This window comes from Staurois parvus, unplaced genomic scaffold, assembly GCF_062004578.1.
Source record: "Staurois parvus isolate SC_StPar_1 unplaced genomic scaffold, SC_StPar_1.0 ptg000876l, whole genome shotgun sequence".
Lineage (NCBI taxonomy): Eukaryota > Metazoa > Chordata > Amphibia > Anura > Ranidae > Staurois > Staurois parvus.
The window spans coordinates 577,157-594,766 of NW_028318672.1; the positions used below are offsets into that span (position 1 = coordinate 577,157).

The following is a 17,610-nucleotide window of genomic DNA, read 5'->3' on the forward strand; positions in this document are numbered from 1 at the left end:
ATTCACCTTACCAACCGCTCCGTTTCTGCCACCCCCCTCTGCCAATCCCTCCACTGGCTTCCGATTGCCCAACGGATCAAATTCAAAATGCTTACACTGATGTACAAAGCTGTCCATAATACTGCCCCAAATTACATCACCGACCTGATATCCAAATACCACCCAACACGTACTCTTCGCTCCTCACAAGACCTCCTACTCTCCAGTTCCCTGGTCTCCTCCTCCCACGCCGGCCTCCAGGACTTCTCCAGGGCATCACCCATCCTCTGGAACTCCCTACCCCAATCCATCAGACTATCACCTACTCTCCTCTCCTTTAGGCGCACCCTGAAAACCCACCTCTTCAGGGAAGCCTACCCCGCCCCCTGCTAATTGCCGAACTCCTCCACTCTTCCTACCACTCCATCCGCCACAGCTTTTCCTCCTGTACCACTATCCCCTCCCTCCTAGACTGTAAGCTCCAAGGAGCAAGGCCCTCGAACCCCTCGTGTATCGCACTGTATTGTTGTTGTACTGTCTCATGTATTGTCTCCCATTGTAATGAACAGCGCTGACCGAACTATTGGCTCTTTATAAATACTGTATAATAATAATAATAATAATATATACTGGAATTTTATTTTATACTAGTAATGGTGGCAATCAGCGACTTAGAGTGGGACTGCGATATTGCGGACAGTCTCTCACTAACTGACACTTTGTGGGAACTAGTGACACTAATACAGTGATCAGTGCTAAAAAATATATACTGTCACTGTGTTAATGACTCTAGCTGGAAAGGGGTTAAATATCGAGGGTGGTCAAAGGGTTAATTGTGTGCCTGGCCAGTGTTTTTGTGTGCACTGCGTACTGTTTTTACTAGGAAATCTGCTAGATTTTATTCCCTGAATAAAACCTAGCAGATCTCCACTAACATAACATAGCTCTGCCTTGTTTGCATAGGCAAAGCTGTGTTATGTCAGTCCCCTCGGCAATCAACAAGTGCCGGCGCACATCCATTGGCTGGCACCTGTTGATCAGCTTCTGCTGTGTCCAGTCATAGCAGAAGCTGCACTCTGGCGGCAGGCATGCCCACCTAGTTTCTGAAGTGCAAAATCATGTTTATATACGTGATTTTGCTCAGAACCCCCTGTAGTAGTAAATCTGCTGTAGGGCAGACAGCAAGTGGTTAAAATGAAAATCCCTGTCACCACTTTAGGCTACTTTCACACTGCTCCGTTAAATAAAACACTGTAAAGACGCATATACATTTTTGCTGTGTTTTTACTGCATTTTTGCCATGCTTTCTGTTTATTTTGTACTTGTTAAAATTGTACACGTGACTCAAAAAATGCACCAAAAACGCAACCGCTGGGGCATTTTTTATGCATTTTTGCCATGTTTATGAGATGTGAGTTTTTTTACAGCACCAAAAAAGCAGGACTGAAAAATGCAACAGACCTGCAACTGACCAGTGTGAAGCGTTCCTTAGGATTTATTGGTCATTCGTTTTTCTTCCGCTTTTTTCAACACTTAAATGGCAGGAAAACTGATCAGTGTGAAAGCAGCCTTACGCAGCTTTGCCGGCAAGTACGACAAATTCAGGAAGTTCTTAAAGTGGAACTAAACTGAAAGAAATACCTCCTCATTCCAGCAAAGCAGGGGTTAAATCCCTAGACAGATGATATCTTCTCCCTGGCTATTTCCAGGTTACTGGGTTTTCAGGCTCTTGATGAGTCGGTGGCAGAATGACTTCATCCAGCAGACACGCAAGGGAGTCCATCATTCTGGCTCAGCCCAAGCATGCCAGAAATGCATGATGAGCTGCGCATGCGCAGCTCAGCATGCATTCAATAGAAAACTCTAGTAGGCGTGTGTTTGTTAATGCATGCCTTTTCTGCAATAAAGACCTACCTACTCGCAGTTATTATTATTATATAGGATTTATATAGCGCCAATATAACAGGAGACAATACGACAACAATACAGTTCAATACAAGAGGGTTAGGAGGCCCTGCTCCTTGGAGCTTACAATCTAGGAGGGAGGGGCTAGTGGTACAAAAGGTAATAACTGTGGGGGATGGATTGGTAGAAGGAATAGAAGATTCCGTTATTAGCTGAGGGCAGGATAGGCTTCCCTGAAGAGATTTTAGAGATCGCCTAAAAGTGGGCAGAGTAAGCGATAGTCTGATAGATTGGGATAAAGAGTTCCAGAGGAAGGGGAGGCTCTGGAGAAGTCCCGGAGATGAGCATGGGAGGAGGAAACAAGGGAGCTAGAGAGCAGGAGGTCGTGCAAGTACCGGAGAGGACGATTTGGGTGATATTTGGAGACAAGATTGGTGATTTAATTTGGGGCAGAGTTGTATATCGCTTTATGTGATATTGTTAATGTTTTGAATTTTATTCATTGGGCAATGGGAAGCCAGTGCAGGGATTGGCAGAGAGGGGTGGCAGATATGGAATGGTTAGTAAGGTGGAGTTTTTTATACATACCTTTAGTTCCACTTTAATAACACCAAATGCAAGAAGAATTACCTCCAATTCACAGATAATGAAAATGGAGGTCATTAAGACTAGCTGTAAGGCTCCATGCACACCAGGCAGAAAAATAAATGCCAGAACTGCTGGCAGAAAAGGGCAGCATTAAAAAAAGAAATGTTTCTATGGAGCTGATTGTGCATGGGTTTAGACATGTTTAGGTGCATTTATGCACATTTGCATTTGTAAATGTTGCTCTTCAAAACACAAAAAAAATGTACACTTAAAAACACTTGAATGTCAAATGTTTATTCTGCCTGAAAGCTCCTCTCAAAAGGTTTTTTTTTTCAGCCTGTTAACATTCCTCTACAAATATGCATGTAAACGCCCAAATGTGCATGGACGTTTACAGTAGGCTAACATAGAATTCCTTCTACAGGTTGAAAGAAAAATGCCAAATGCCTGTGTAAGCAGATTCTTTATGCTCAGTGTGTATGAGGCCTAAGTTGGTGCACAGAGACAGACAGAGTGCCCGTCTCTGTACGCTGTGTAGCACACTGCATTTTTGCTGCCACTACCCCCTCCCCATCTGGTTGTCAAAGAAGCTGTGGCTTCAAAGCTGACAGGCTTCTAACAGCTAATAAAGCCTGACAGTGGGTTAAGCATGATGAGATCCAGAGACACTGGTTCTCCATCAGGCCCTCTTTCTCCTCGTGATTGACAGCTATGGATCCCCCTACTAGAGATGGAACAAATCCTCCTACATAGGTTGTACCTGTTTATCTGCTGTCTGTCTTTTACATCCTTTTAAAACTCAGGGACAAAAAGGATTTTTCACAGACTCACAAATCAGGGGGCAGGGAACTGCAGTTACACACTGTACAAGAGCTCTAAGAGCTGATTGGAGGGAAGGGACACACCCCACTTCACACAGCACACAGGAACAGAGCTGAGGCTGTCAATCACAGGCTGTGTGCTGGTGATCACTCCCCTGTCAGTTTTTTAGCTCTTGGTGGCAGAAAAACTTGTCAGCAGTAACTCATGCTGATAAAAGAGGAACTAGACAACAGAGAGAAATGACACTCACTGCTTTGGAGAGAGGCAAGTTAACATACAGATATATGTCTTGTTCAGATTTCATGTCTGAGGTTAAGTCCTCATGTACACTGGATGTTTGTACAGCGGCTGTTTTTGGCTTTTGATGTTTTTTTCTGCAGCCAGTAAACTCCCCAGCATGTTATCCTATGTGTCCATGCACACATAAACTGTAATCAATGTTTTTTGGCAGGGATGTTTTTTGGCTGGAAAAAAAACTCAGGACTATTGGGTTTCTAGAGGAGTTTCTTATCTGTAAAACACTTTAATGCTGAAAAACGCAGCAAAACGAGGTAAAACGCTGCAAACCGGCATTTTTGGACTTTTTTAACAAAAACCGCAAACGCAGAGAAACGTTACTAAACACGGCAAAACGCTAATGCAAAAAAAAGCTGAAAAACTCATGTTTTTAACGTGACTTTACACAGCTAATGTTACCAGCGTTATCAAAACGTCCTGTGCATGGAGCCTTACAATTACTTTAAAACTAAACTGTGTGGAAAATACAATATTGGGTCAGTAGCTAATGTACCTCTACTGATGTGTTTCCCGCTTGTGGCTGCTGGCTATTCCTGAACATTTTTGGATTCCTGAACCCCCCTTGACAGTGATGTAAGAACTCAACTTCCACCACTGAAACTGACAGTCTAGGCTGGAGCACAGTGATCACAGAGAGTCACTCTGCAGCTCCTCCATTCAGGAATCATCTTGTATGTAAGCAATATAAAGCCTTCTTTGATTGGACAAGGGGCATGTGAATGTCACAATCTCCTCTTGTCCAATCACAGAAAAGCTTCTATTCTTTTTAAAAGAATTAAAAGACGCTTTCTGAATGGAGGAGCTGTAGAGCGAACAAAAGTTTTCAGGAACAAAGCAGTTGCCACAAGCAGGATACACATCAGTAGAGGTACACTAGGATTAGGGGTTCCTAGGTAATGCCCCATTTTGTTTTTGGCCAGAGTGCAGCTCTAAATCCTGTCATTTTTTTTTTTTTTTGAATCTGCGTCTGATTAGGGAGATTTTCTCTTCACTTCTTGTACAGTAGAAACAACACTAACTGGGGACTTTGAGTGAAATCACTACTTAGACAGTTGGTGCTGGAGCAAGTGAAGATTTCATCTCTATTCTTGTTCTGGTGACAAATCAAAACTTTGGGTTTTTCTTCACTTTCAGTTCTCATTACAGTGGTGACCAGGGAAAATAGAGAGGGTGACTCTTCCCAGCGGGAACACAGACATCAATAAAAATCCAAGAAGGGTTCTAACCAGGGGCGGACTGACCATTTGTGAACTCGGGCACTGCTCGAGGGCCCGGGGTCAGTAGGGGGCCCCATGAGATGCCCCTGGTACCTTTCATAGGCTTTTTTGGGTGTGGTTTGAGTGTGGGCGAGGACACAGGGGCCCCATGATCCCCTATTGCCCGGGGGCCCCATGAGTTGTCAGTCTGCCCCTGGTTCTAACCCTTCCCCACTCTATTAAAAAATGTTGGCTTTGGATACTTTAATTTCACTTTCTCCACTGACTCCAACGCATTTAGCCAAAATAGTGAAATCTTGCCTAACACTCTTGATTTTCAGGGAGATGAAAACTCTTAAGCAAGCCATAGATTATATAGATGTCTTTCCTTCCACCACAGGTGGAAGAAAAGAAAATTCCTCCATCAACATGGTCAGTGTTGATGGGGGAATCCGTCTTGCAGCGCTATCGTGCTCTGCCGAGCCTTCCCTGCTGGCGGGACACAATGATCACCGCTATCAGCTATCGCCACCAGCAATGATCACATGCAAAAAATCTGAAAAAGGCTGGTTGATGGATGGACCTCAGTACAACCAGCCTGCCCATAGATGGGTCAAAACTCACACGGCCCCTGCTGAACCAGCCAAGATTCAATCCATCTATGTCTTGCTTAAAGTGGTCCTAAAGGCTCAAGGTTTTTTACCTATTCTATGCACGAAGGTAAAAAACCTTCTGTGTGCAGCAATGCCCCCAGCCCCCTCAATACTGACTTGAGTCTCATCACGATCCAGCGATGTGAATGACAGCCTTGGCTCTTCTGGGTCTCTGCCTCCTCATTGGCTGAGACAGCAAGCAGGAACCATTGGCTCCCACTGGTGTCAATCACAGACAGTCAGCCAATGAGGGGGGAGGAAAAACGTGGCTCCGTGTATGAATGGACACACGGAGCAGTGGGTGCCCCCATAACAAGCTGCTTGCTGTGGTGGCACCCAACAGGAGGGAGGAGCCAGAAGAGCCTGCAGTGGACCCGAGAAGAGGAGGATCCAGACTGCTCTGTGCAAAACCACTACACACAGCAGGTAAGTATAGACATGTTTGTTATTTTACAAAAAACAAAATGAACCTATAGAATCGCTTTAAGGAGACGGCTGTACACAGATACTGATATGAGTTGTTCTGCACTTTTTGGGAAGGAATGGTTCGTTGCCCTGCACCACATTATTCTATAGCAATGTGTTCTAATTACTCGTTACTTATCTATGGTCGGCTTTAGTTTCATTGATCACTAGTGAAAACTGTGGAGCACAATTTGGAGTCAGGGACAGTGTGTTAATAAAAGCAAATTCTTCCTGCGCTCCACAGGTAATACAGATATAAATATATATGTTTGCATGAGCTGCTACCACCTATTCCTCATACCAAAGGATGCACAATAAAGTAAAGATAATGGTGAAGCGCTGTGCATATAGACCAATAAATGTTAAATCTATACCGTGATAAAAGAATATAAATATCTTCTACTAAATAATCAGCATAAATAATTGATAATACAGTGATTAGTGCTAAAAATCACTAGTGATAATATGCAAAAATGCAATACAATGACCCAAAATGTGCCAAAAAAGAAGAAACCCCCAATTCTGATTGGGAGATATAAATAAAGTGTATCACTTAAACTCCTTGATATAAAGTGACTAGTGCTCACAACAGTATGTACATAAATCTATAAAGCAGAAAAAAAGATGCATTACGTATATTCAAAGTGACTGGTTCTCAAACCAATAAATATATATACATAACGATATAATATAAATAAAAGTCCACAATGTAGTGCAAACCAATATGTGCAACGATTGGTGTGCAAATATAAAGTGCTTCACTTGTTCACTCCATCCATATGTGCTCGTGCAACACTCTGGTGTATCTCCATCCAAAAAATGGCTAGAGTGCCTCCTCACCTCATTAACTCGACCCCTAGGGGCCACAACTCTTTATCAGCAAGTTATCCACACCATGTACAGGTACTCCACATCATAAGGACAAAGTGCTGGCTCCAATGGCTCTCCTTAGTCTTTGCTGACAGATCAGGTTTCCCTCAAATACTGGTCCCCGTGGTCCAGCTCAAGGATGTGTATTGTAAACCATGGGCCATGGAGGGGCAGACAAAAAAGACCTCCATAGTGTAATACTGTTTTATTTAAAAGGTAACAGAAATAGCCAAAAGGACACTCACTGTTAGGCAGGTACACAGCAAGCGGTTTCCCATGTGCTATGGGTGTACTGTGGGACGCTGAGTGTACTAAGACGGGGCGGACTGACAACTCATGGGGCCCCCGGGCAATAGGGGATCATGGAGCCCCTATGTCCTTGCCCAAACTCAAAAAAGTCTATGAAAAAGGTACCAGGGGCATCTCATGGGGCCCCCTACTGACCCCGGGCCCTTGGGCAGTGCCCGAGTTTCCAAATGGTCAGTCCGCCCCTGCATCTACCGGAAGTGCGTCAAGCAGAAATGCGTCACCGCGCTCTACGCGTTACTCCGCGATAATCATGTGGCTTCTTCAGGATCACAAGGACCTTCATGGCAGGATCACTAGGCAGGATTTTATTACATTTGTGCTGTGCATTGAAGTACAACTGAAGGCAAAATGTTTTAATTATATTTTATATAGATGGAGTGGAGAGGGATTAGAACACCTGTCATGTTTTTACTGCTGTCTCTGTCCCCGTTAGGGAGATTTACCATCTTTTTTTTGTTCTGGTATCCGTTGTCACTGACAGTGGAAGAAAATCTCAGATTTCTAGTGGTCACCGGAAAATGAATAGAGAGTAAGGCTCCATGCACACTAGCATTTTATTAAGCTAAAAAAACGCTGGAAAAAACAGGCTGGTAATAGAGTTTTTTTAGTAGCGTTTAGGAGAGTTTAGGAGCGTTAGTGTTTTATTAGTGTTTTTACAGTGCATGTTGAAAAAAAAAAAAGCTAGAAAAAAGCTGTTAGTAGCGTTTTAGTAGCATTTAAGGGCATTTAGTGTTTCTGCTGGAAAAAAACTCTACAAAAACAGTTTATTTTCTGATCCTAGAAGCTGAAGCTCAAAAAAAACGCTAATAGCCTAAAGTAGTGTGCATGGACACCTTGGGGTTGAGGTAAATATACTGTGCACCGCAAGTGCAGTTGCTTTAGATCCGAGGGGAAGCTCTGAAATGAGGCAAAGCTCTGCTGATTTCTTTCATCCAATCATGTGCAAGCAAACATACTGTTTTTTATTTTCCCTGCACGTTCCCCTCATGTCTAGAGCCTATTTGCCTTTCAATCAACCCCATAGGATAGCACTATTTAGTTTCTAGGAACAGAAAAAATAATGCTATTAACAGCTTCTAGGAGCTCAAAAAAATGCTAGTGTGAATGGAGCCTAAAATCTTCCAGTGTGGATACTAGTTCTGGTGACTACTGGGGATTTCCTTCACCTTGGAGAGATTTCCTCTTGCTTCCTGTTGTGGCTATGGGACAGGAGTTATAAGCCTCCCTTACGCTATTCAAATTTAAAAAACAAAACAAAAACACTTTGCCTTCTACTTTAACTTGCGCATTTTATAATGAATTGCATTAAAATGGTATTAAACCAAAAAAAAAAAGGAACATATTGCAGTTTAGAATTCCTTAGATGTGGTGGCTGCATTAGTTTTCTTCTTTTTTTCTTTTTTTTTCCCCTTTATTTTCAGCTGATCTGGCCAGTAACACACCTCCTGTTTTAGGGTGTCTCCACTCTGTATGGTAGAGCAACTGAGACACCTTTGGACAGAAGCATTATCAGTCCTTAGAGAGAGTAGTGTTAAGCCCGCCATACATGGATCGAAATTCGGCCAGTTCGGCAGAGATTGGCTGAATTATGATCCATGTATGTGCACAAGGCAATCGATAGATAGATCGATACAACCAGCATGTCGGTTTTTCCCGAATGATCAGTCCCACCGTCTATAGCTGGCAACATTGATCATTGTATTGCTGGTAGGGAAGGCTCCCTGCCGGAAGAACACATAAACGCTATGGGAGGGATTTCCCCATCCGCCTCCAATGTGTGGATGAATGTACGGATTGGGATTTTTTTTTGATCGTTCAACCCGCTGATTGAACGAAACAAATTGTATTATGTGTGGCTTGCCTTAGACTGACAGATTTAGATGGACTTGACTGACAAATTGAAGCTGAACTACAGCTAACACTTTTTAAGCAGTTACAGGAATTGTTTTTTTCCCTTTGGGATAAAAGTTATACATAGGCAAATAAAAGCTGAGAATTGTAAGCACCCCGGCCAGTGTTAAACGGTTTGCTTCACTCCTTTAGGCTACATTCACTGCGGTGATTAAGGCCTGTGTGAACTTTAACGGCAGTTCCTTCTGCATCTCTCAGTGCCAGCCCTGTTCACTATATTGTCAGGTCACCGGTGGACGCACCTATTTGTGGCTATCTGTACAGCCAGCGATTACCTGTGGCCATCATTCTGTGCGTCTAGCAGCAATCACCCCAGACACCATCAAACAACTCGTACACTCCCTCATCATCTCATGCCTGGACTATTGCAATTCCCTTCTCACTGGCCTACGCAAACGAACGCTATCCCCACTCCAGTCGATCCTAAACTCAGCGGCTAGACTCATCCACCTCACCAACCGCTCCACATCTGCCTCCCCCCTCTGCCAATCCCTTCATTGGCTCCCGATTGCCCAACGCATCAAGTTCAAACTGCTAACTCTGACCTACAAAGCCATTCACAATGCCGCCCCGAACTACATAACTGACCTGATATCCAAATACTACCCTACCCGTCCCCTCCGCTCCTCACAGGACCTCCTACTCTCTAGCTCCCTGGTCTCCTCCTCCCACGCCCGATTGCAGGACTTCTCCAGGACTTCCCCCATCCTCTGGAACTCCCTACCCCAATCCATCAGACTGTCACCTACCCTCCTCACCTTCAGGCGCACCCTGAAAACCCTCCTCTTCAGGGAAGCCTACCCCACCCTCACCTAACACCCGACCTCATCTAACAACTAACCTCCTCCACTCCTCCCACCACTCCATCCCCCACAGCCATCTCCTCCTGTACCACCTTCCCCTCCCTCCTAGATTGTAAGCTCGAAAGAGCAGAGCCCTCGAACCCCTCGTGTATTGTATTGTTACTGTCTTGTCTCATGTTCTGTCCCCCTTGCTACTGTACAGCGCTGAGCAAACCCTTTGGCGCTATATAAATACTGTATAATAATAATAATAATAATAATCACCACAGCTCCCCAGGTAATTGCTGGCTGTAAGAGAATTGCGAATCGCTGCGGTCACCGGTGACCTGTCATTATAGCGAACGGGGCTGACAGCCACCCCTACCCACTGAGATCTGCAGCAGGAACCTTTGATTCCTACCGCTACTATTTACACCAGAAAAGAACACACAGGGGGCGCAAACGTCTAGCGTATTACCCAAGATTCATTGAGAGAAATTAAAAACCAATTACATATTTACAAACGACAAATGAAATAGTGCATGTAAAAACCAGCGATGGTCATCCAATTTGGTAGCAGGAATCCCGACTTTTGGCGCTAGGCATTTGCACCCCCTGTGTGTTCTTTTTCAGTTCATGATTGGATTCCCCTGTCTGAGGAGAGCTGCACCACAAAGACTTGTTTCCCAGGGAACACATATCTTGCAACATTCTTCTAACTAGTGACTGTTCCTTTACACCCCGGTCACATCAAACCCTACTTTACAGTGAAGTCGCACCATTTCAAAGTTGGATGGCATGCCGATTTCAGGTGCAATTTGCAAGACATCTGATACAGATGTCTATGCAAATCGCATCAAAAGTAGTACTACATTAGAAAATATTTAGTACTACTTTAGAAATTGGTGCGGCTCCAACCAAGTTGGAACCGCACTGATATGACTGCTCTAATTGTGAACAATAGGCTGCGATTTGAAATGCGATTTGCAAGTCACATGGCATGCAAATCACATGCCAGTTTGCATTCAGTGTGATTGGGGTCTTAGAGTGCTGGAGAGGTGGTTTGTTGTCTTTCACTATTCATACTGACCCTGACCAATGGTGTGAATGCAGCCTTACTGCTATATTGTTGGGACAGCTTGGTCTGATAAAGGAAGTCTAAAATTAGCAGACCTATTGGCAGGATCACCAGGTGAAAATAAAGGGAAAAAAGCCTAAAAAAGTAAAGCAGCCATCACATGTAAGAATTGGTAAGTTTCAATGTATTACATTTTTGTCTTTGAGTCTAATAACACTTGAAGGCAGCCCATTTAAATCAATGGGTCTCCAATGCACATAGAAACATAGAAACGTGACAGCAGAGAAACGACCAAGTAGTTCATTGGGTCTGCCCCATTTTCTTAAATTCATGTTTTTGTATTTTTTTTCTTACTTTTTTTTTTAGTATAGATCTATGTTTGTCCCCGGCATGTTTGGATCCTCTTACTGTGGACTGACTCACCACCTGTGCTGGAAATCTATTCCAAGTGACCCTGAGAAAGTCACATGTTAACGGGACGTAACGCGTAGGAACGTGGTGACGAATTTCCAGAGTGGACACCATCTTGCTTCACCCAAAATTGCCCATGCAAGTATAACCATAGCATGAGGTTTTTTTTCCAGCTTGCTGTATGCTATACAAAGTGAGTGGGCATTTGGCTATACATGGTTTAAACAATATTAAACAGTACTACACTATGGGAGATCTCTTTCTGTTTCTATGCTGCCTTTTGATGTGAGCTGGCTGAATCTTACTACATCATCCCTGAGGGGGATCCTGCTGTTCTTCCAGTAACCTGTGAAGGGAATATCACCGCTGCAGACCCATGTTATCCTTGAAGGGGAGACCAGGCTGTGGATGTTCACTCTTGCTTTTTAACAGGCGTTTTGGCCCTTTGGGTCACTTCAAGGAGTTGAGGGGGCAATTTAGCTGTTTATGGATCATTTCCTTCTGGTTGTCATGTAAATTTAACAGTATCATCTGCACTATTTGATCCATTGGAATATTTGGTGTTTACAACGCACCTTTGAACTTTATTTTTCCTGGACATTTTTTTATGTGACACTTTTATAGTGGTCTTTTTTGAACATCACCTTCGTTGTGATATCACTTACATATGGTTTTGATTTTTATTTGGCTTTTTTGATCACTGCACTTATCACTATTTTGTGATAAATTAAATCCCACATTCAGGGATTCACGTACCTATTCTCACTACTTTTCACAATTTATTTTGGCTACTTATAGCCTCCTTGGTCACCATTATTATTAGTGTGAAAATTGATCCCACATTTCAGGGATTCACTTCATATGTTTATTTAAGTTTCATCATAGATTATTATAGCCAGGGGTGTATTTACCACAAGGCACTTGCCTAGGGTGGCATTTTTTAAGGGGGCAGCACCTCCCCTACAAGAATGGATGAAAGAAGGGACACGCGCACTATGGGAACCAGGTGGGATCCGAGAGAGGCTGCTTGATGATGTATGTAGAGCCTGACACTCATTCCCGGGGATGTCCAGAGCTGTGAAGATGGGTGTCTTTCTCTCTATTGCCGGGGGGGGTTAGTGGAAGGTTCTCCCAGGTGGGGGGCAGGGGTGTTGTTGGTCAATGTCAGGCTCTCTCTGCGGGAGAGGGAGGGGGGGGTGCGTTGATGTCCGTGGGGGCAGGTGAATTTTGTGTTGCCTAGGGCAGCACAAAACCTAAATACACCATTGATTATGGTTCATACTTTTTGGAGTCCTATTAGGATGTTTTACCTTTATACCTGTTTATTCTTTTCACTGGAGTTTCTTTATTAATACACTATTAATTCACATTTTGGTCTCACCATGGAGCCCCGAGTGAATCAGTTCACTTTATGATTTGCGAGTGACTGTTTATTGTATTCACTGAATTTCACTGGTGGCATACATTAGTCACATATATTTTTGGCGATATGAGCCATTAGATAATGTTTTGGAAGATTTATACTGTTTTCCTGTGCATTCTATTCTATTTACCAAGTTATTGTATATTGGTATGATACATTATTTATTTTTATATATATCTGATGGTTTTTTAAGTTAAGCTAGTGTAAGAGTAGTGTAGGATTGGGGTAGCGCTGCACCAATTCGCTTTATAATTTGCACAATATCCATTTGGTATATGGTTGGGTGTTAACAGCCCCCCTCTGACTTGCCATTAGTCCATTGTGAGTAGCGCAGGAGGTCCCTATTGATTTATTCCAAGTATCAATACCTCTTTTGGTCAAATAATACTTTCTTGGATTAGTTTTGAACTTTCCTTTTGCTAGTTTGATGTCTTGTCTCTGTGTTCTTAATCATATTGAAAATCCTGCCTTCCTGAACCTTATTCTCCTATTTGATGTATTTAAAGGTTAAAGGTCATGTCTCCCCTTTTCCTTTCTTCCTCCAGATTGTTCATATCACAGTATTACACCAAAACATCCCAATAGGTATGCACTGAAAATTCGGCGGCCGAAACATATCGCCTGAAAATAGCCCTATTGGCAATTTTCCGATAGGAAAAAGTGAGCCAATACAGGTGCTGGTAATGAGAGACCTGGACCCAATGAGGGGTGGACTGACTATTTGACTGGAGGGTTTGGGGGGGCTGTGTGTACTGCAGATGGGGGGCAGCAGAGGAGGTAAGCAGTGTATACAGTAAGGGAGCAGTGTATACATTGAGAGAGCAGTGTATACAGTGAGGGAGCAGTGTATACAGTGAGGGAGCAGTGTATACAGTAAAAGAGCAGTGTATAGAGTGAGAGAGCAGTGTATACAGTGAGGGAGCAGTGTATACAGTGAGGGAGCAGTGTATAGAGTGAGAGAGCAGTGTATACAGTGAGGGAGCAGTGTATACAGTGAGAGAGCAGTGTATACAGTGAGAGAGCAGTGTATACAGTGAGGCAATGAGGGAGCAGTGTATACAGACGGGCTGCCTCACTTGACACTGCTATATGTCATTGCCGTTTTTTTTTCCCTTCACTTTATAGTTCTGAGAAGGAGCTGTCATTCGCCCCACTGCTAAGGTAAACAAAGGGGTGGGGTCACCCATGACATTACCCAGTGACCCCGCCCCTTTGTTTACTTTAGCAGTGGGGTGAATGACAGCTCCTTCTCAGAGCTAGAAAGTGAAGAAAAAAAAAAGCTGGCAATTGCATTTAAAAATCGGCAGTGACATTTAGCAGCGGCAAATGAGACAACCTATCTGTATACACTGCTCCTCTCCTGCCCCCTCCTTGCACACACTGTCCCCCCACCCCTACCCCTCTACAAAGAGGACCTGTCACTTATATGCTATCACATAGGGGACTATTGGTTCCCTATGAGATAGCAATAAAATGATAAGTTAAAAAAAAAAAAAAAAACACATTAAAAGTAAAAAACCCCAAAAAAAACAAATTGAGCCTCCCCACCTCCACATATGCAGATGTTTCGGCTTAGGTTTTTGGTTTTGTCACCAGAATTTTCATTTCGGTCCACCACTACATCCCAGAAAACAGATGTGTCACAAAATTGTTCTTGCAATGCACTGTGGTGCTTTGCATTGCCTTAGGGCTTGTTCGAAAGTGCTTTTCCCCTTAAAGAGCAATCTGCATTCAGATTGCTCTTCAAAGAGCATTTTACAGGTGGTGAGATGGCCTTGTATCTCCTCTTCAGTGCCTGGTTTAACGCACTAAATGTCAGACCACTGCACCGTAACTGTATGCATTGCATGCGGTCGCAGGGCGCTTGCATAGTGGCCCCATTCACTTCAGTGGAGGTATACTTTCTGGCGTAGCTGCAAAACAAAGCATTGCACCTGTGGCATGTGTACACCCCTTGTTAAAGGGAGTAGCAGATAGGGGTGGTAAATGTGCCGCTCCACCGTAGCGGTCTTACCGCCCCTCAATCAAACATGTGAACGAGCCCTTATTGTGTTGGGGTGATAATTAAAATAAAAGGACCACAACATATCAACGCATGTAACATGCATTACCACGTGTTAAAGCGTGCGTTTCTGCAACACATTGATGCAAATGAGCCCTAAATGAAAGCTGCAGACTTAAAAATATTGAAAGCGATACGTTAAAGCTTAGATGAAATTTTAGCGATTGGATTTAACATAGACTCTAACAGCTACCTAGACGTCCACATCATTTTCCAGGTTCCTTTTCTTTTTTTCGCAGGTGGACTGAACACCATTATCTGGATTAAGCTCCAGCCTGAGAGAGCCCCCGATAAGATCTGTGTCACCGAGCAGCGGGAGGAAATGTGCCGCAATGTTCTGTAATGAGAAAATTGCTGAAACTTTTCCCATTTCGGCAGCAGCTCAGGTGATGGGGAGGACGAGGAAAGGATGTTGCTTCTCAAGTTTCCCTTCGGCTTCCAGGAGGAACACACACATTGGGTGCTTCTCCTGGAAGCCACATGCAGTGCTCGTTAGAGGCTACTGTCTTGACACATTCTTTTTATGACAGTTTGTAAAGGGCTTTCCCTCCCTGCTCATTCCTTATCTGCTTCCCCTCCTACTGGAAAAGTGGCTTTTCGCTCCTCCTCTGATTTCCTCCCCATTCAGCAATCAGTCAGGGAGAGTGGATGTGAGCATTGACTGGGCTCAAGCTTGAAGCAGCAGCAGCATCACCATCCTCCCTGGGACTGTAGGAGAGGACCCCCTCCCACCTCTCTGTCCCCTCTCTTCTCTGTGCTCTCCATCCCTTCACTCCCTCCTCTCTCTGCACTCTCTCTCTCTCTCTCTGCACTCTCATCCCTGCCACCCTCCCACCTCTCGCTTGTCCCTCTTGTCTCTGCTCCAGTCCCTCTACTTGCTCTTCTCCCCTCTCTTCTTCTCCATCCGGAGCATCACATCATCTGACTTTCAATCGCAAGACATCGATCGCCTCTTCTATGAGACAAACCAATTGATCTGTCCGCTGGGGTACCTGGACCAAGTACAGTCAGCATGTCCCGAAGGAAACAGAGCAAACCCAGGCAAATCAAACGTGAGTACCATGCTCTCTCTCTCTTTCTCTCTCTCTATATATATATATGTGTGTGTGTGTGTAATGTACTGTCAACCAGCTAGGGTGAAGTTCTCCAGCAGACTTGCAACTCAACTATTCAAATGCCCTTTAGGCACATCGTGGCAGAATATTCTGTGCGCTTGTTAGTTGTTTTCCTGGCACAGTTGTCATAGTTGTCCCTGGAAATGTCCCCGATTTTGAGCATGGGCAAACTTCTTAATTAAAAAAAAAATACATTTCAGTTTCCTTTTGGAGACTGTTACATTCAGATCATTCATTCACATCTTTTTTTTATGTTTTCATTTATTTTTGTTTAATTTTATTTTTTTAAATGCTTTTTTTAAATTGCAAACCAGACAAATACAATAATCTTACATATTTTCGAAGAGTATTTATTAAATAGATTGCGATGGGATTATGATCAGCAGTGTTTCTAGTTTGGATAACTAGACTCGGCGGTTTAGTATAAACATTTTAGGAAGTGTGCAGACAGGTACAGAGGCTAGCTCCCCCCAGGTTCCCAGGAGATGTCCCGGCCTTTCAAAGCTTGGCCCTGGAAATTTCACTTTCACGTTTCGAGGGGTGCTTGGATGTTTTAGATGACACTCATTTATAGCTGCCAATTTTCTCTGATTTCTAGTATTATCAAGTTTCTCTGGTACTGGTGTCCCTGGAAATGTGGGCCCCTCTTTTTTGTTTTCTTTTGATTATGTTGCAATTTTTAGGATGATGGCCACCCGGTAATCTTGAACAACCCCTACATGTTCTTTTAAATATTGCCTTGGAGAATTTAAAAAAGGACATGAGTTTGAAAAGTGATTATTTTACATTATTTATTTTTTTTCCGTTTCTTTTGGGGTGAGGGGGGTGTATTGTTTATTCTAATTTGGCTAATTTGTGTTAAAAAGTGTTATTGCTAAACAGAGACCAGTCTGGAAAGTGGCATTTAACAATAATTAAAATGAATTTGATGAGATTATTTAGCATGCTGCTGTCATCCAAGAGAGCCAGACGCTCAAGGGCATTACTTCAGCAGCAAAGTGTCCCTGGAAAGGATTTAAAACTGTTTACACCTTTGCAGATAGAACAGTGCTCCTTCTGCCTAGGCACCATCAGTCTCTATCTGCTTGATTAGGGCTCTTGAGCTGTCAGCTGGGAAGGCCAATAGATGAGGTCACTCACATTCTAATTGATGGACTTGCATCTGTGCAGACCTTTAACTCCAACCAGTATTTGTAGTTCATGGCCTGACTTTTATATACACTCCCTGTCCCCAGTGCATACAGATGTCCTATTTGACACAACTTTATCCAAGTCCATTAACTGGGTTTCAATGTTTACGTTAATCGTTATTATTTTTGGGCGTGCCAATTTCACGCATTTTATTTATCAAGAGAAGTTGGACACCAAATAGTGCTAAGGATTTTTCTTTTACTTTTTCGTGGTTTCTATGCTCATAATGCTTATTGGAAGTAATTTTTTGTAAAGGACATTATCTACCACTACATGACTTTTTAAAACTTATTTGTGAGTCTTTCTTTCTTTCTTTCTTTCTTTCTCTCTTTCTTTCTTTCTTTCTCTCTTTCTTTCTCTCTCTCTTTTTTCCTCTCTTTATCTTTCTTTCTTTCTCTCTCTCTTTTTTTCCTCTCTCTCTTTATCTTTCTTTCTTTCTTTCTTTTTTTCATTAATTAATTAATTAGCTACAGTTCCCATGACCGTAGCTGCATCTTCATCACTAAACACTTGCTTCCAAGTAATCCTCATGTCACCCCACTGAGCTGCTTCA

General features: G+C 43.2%; 1 protein-coding gene across 2 annotated transcripts in view; it reads left to right on the forward strand.

Moving 5' to 3' along the window:
- Window positions 1-15,285: 15,285 nt before the first annotated feature.
- Window positions 15,286-17,610, forward strand: part of ZFPM2 (zinc finger protein, FOG family member 2) — a 542,561-nt gene continuing 540,236 nt past the window's right edge. Inside the window, exon 1 of one of the 2 annotated variants that reach the window (XM_089655914.1) lies at window positions 15,286-15,803. In XM_089655914.1, coding sequence (XP_089512040.1) covers window positions 15,764-15,803 — 40 coding nt within the window. In that variant the 5' untranslated portion in view covers window positions 15,286-15,763. The remainder of the gene's footprint in view (window positions 15,804-17,610) is intronic. The other variant, XM_089655913.1, reaches the window with a different exon arrangement.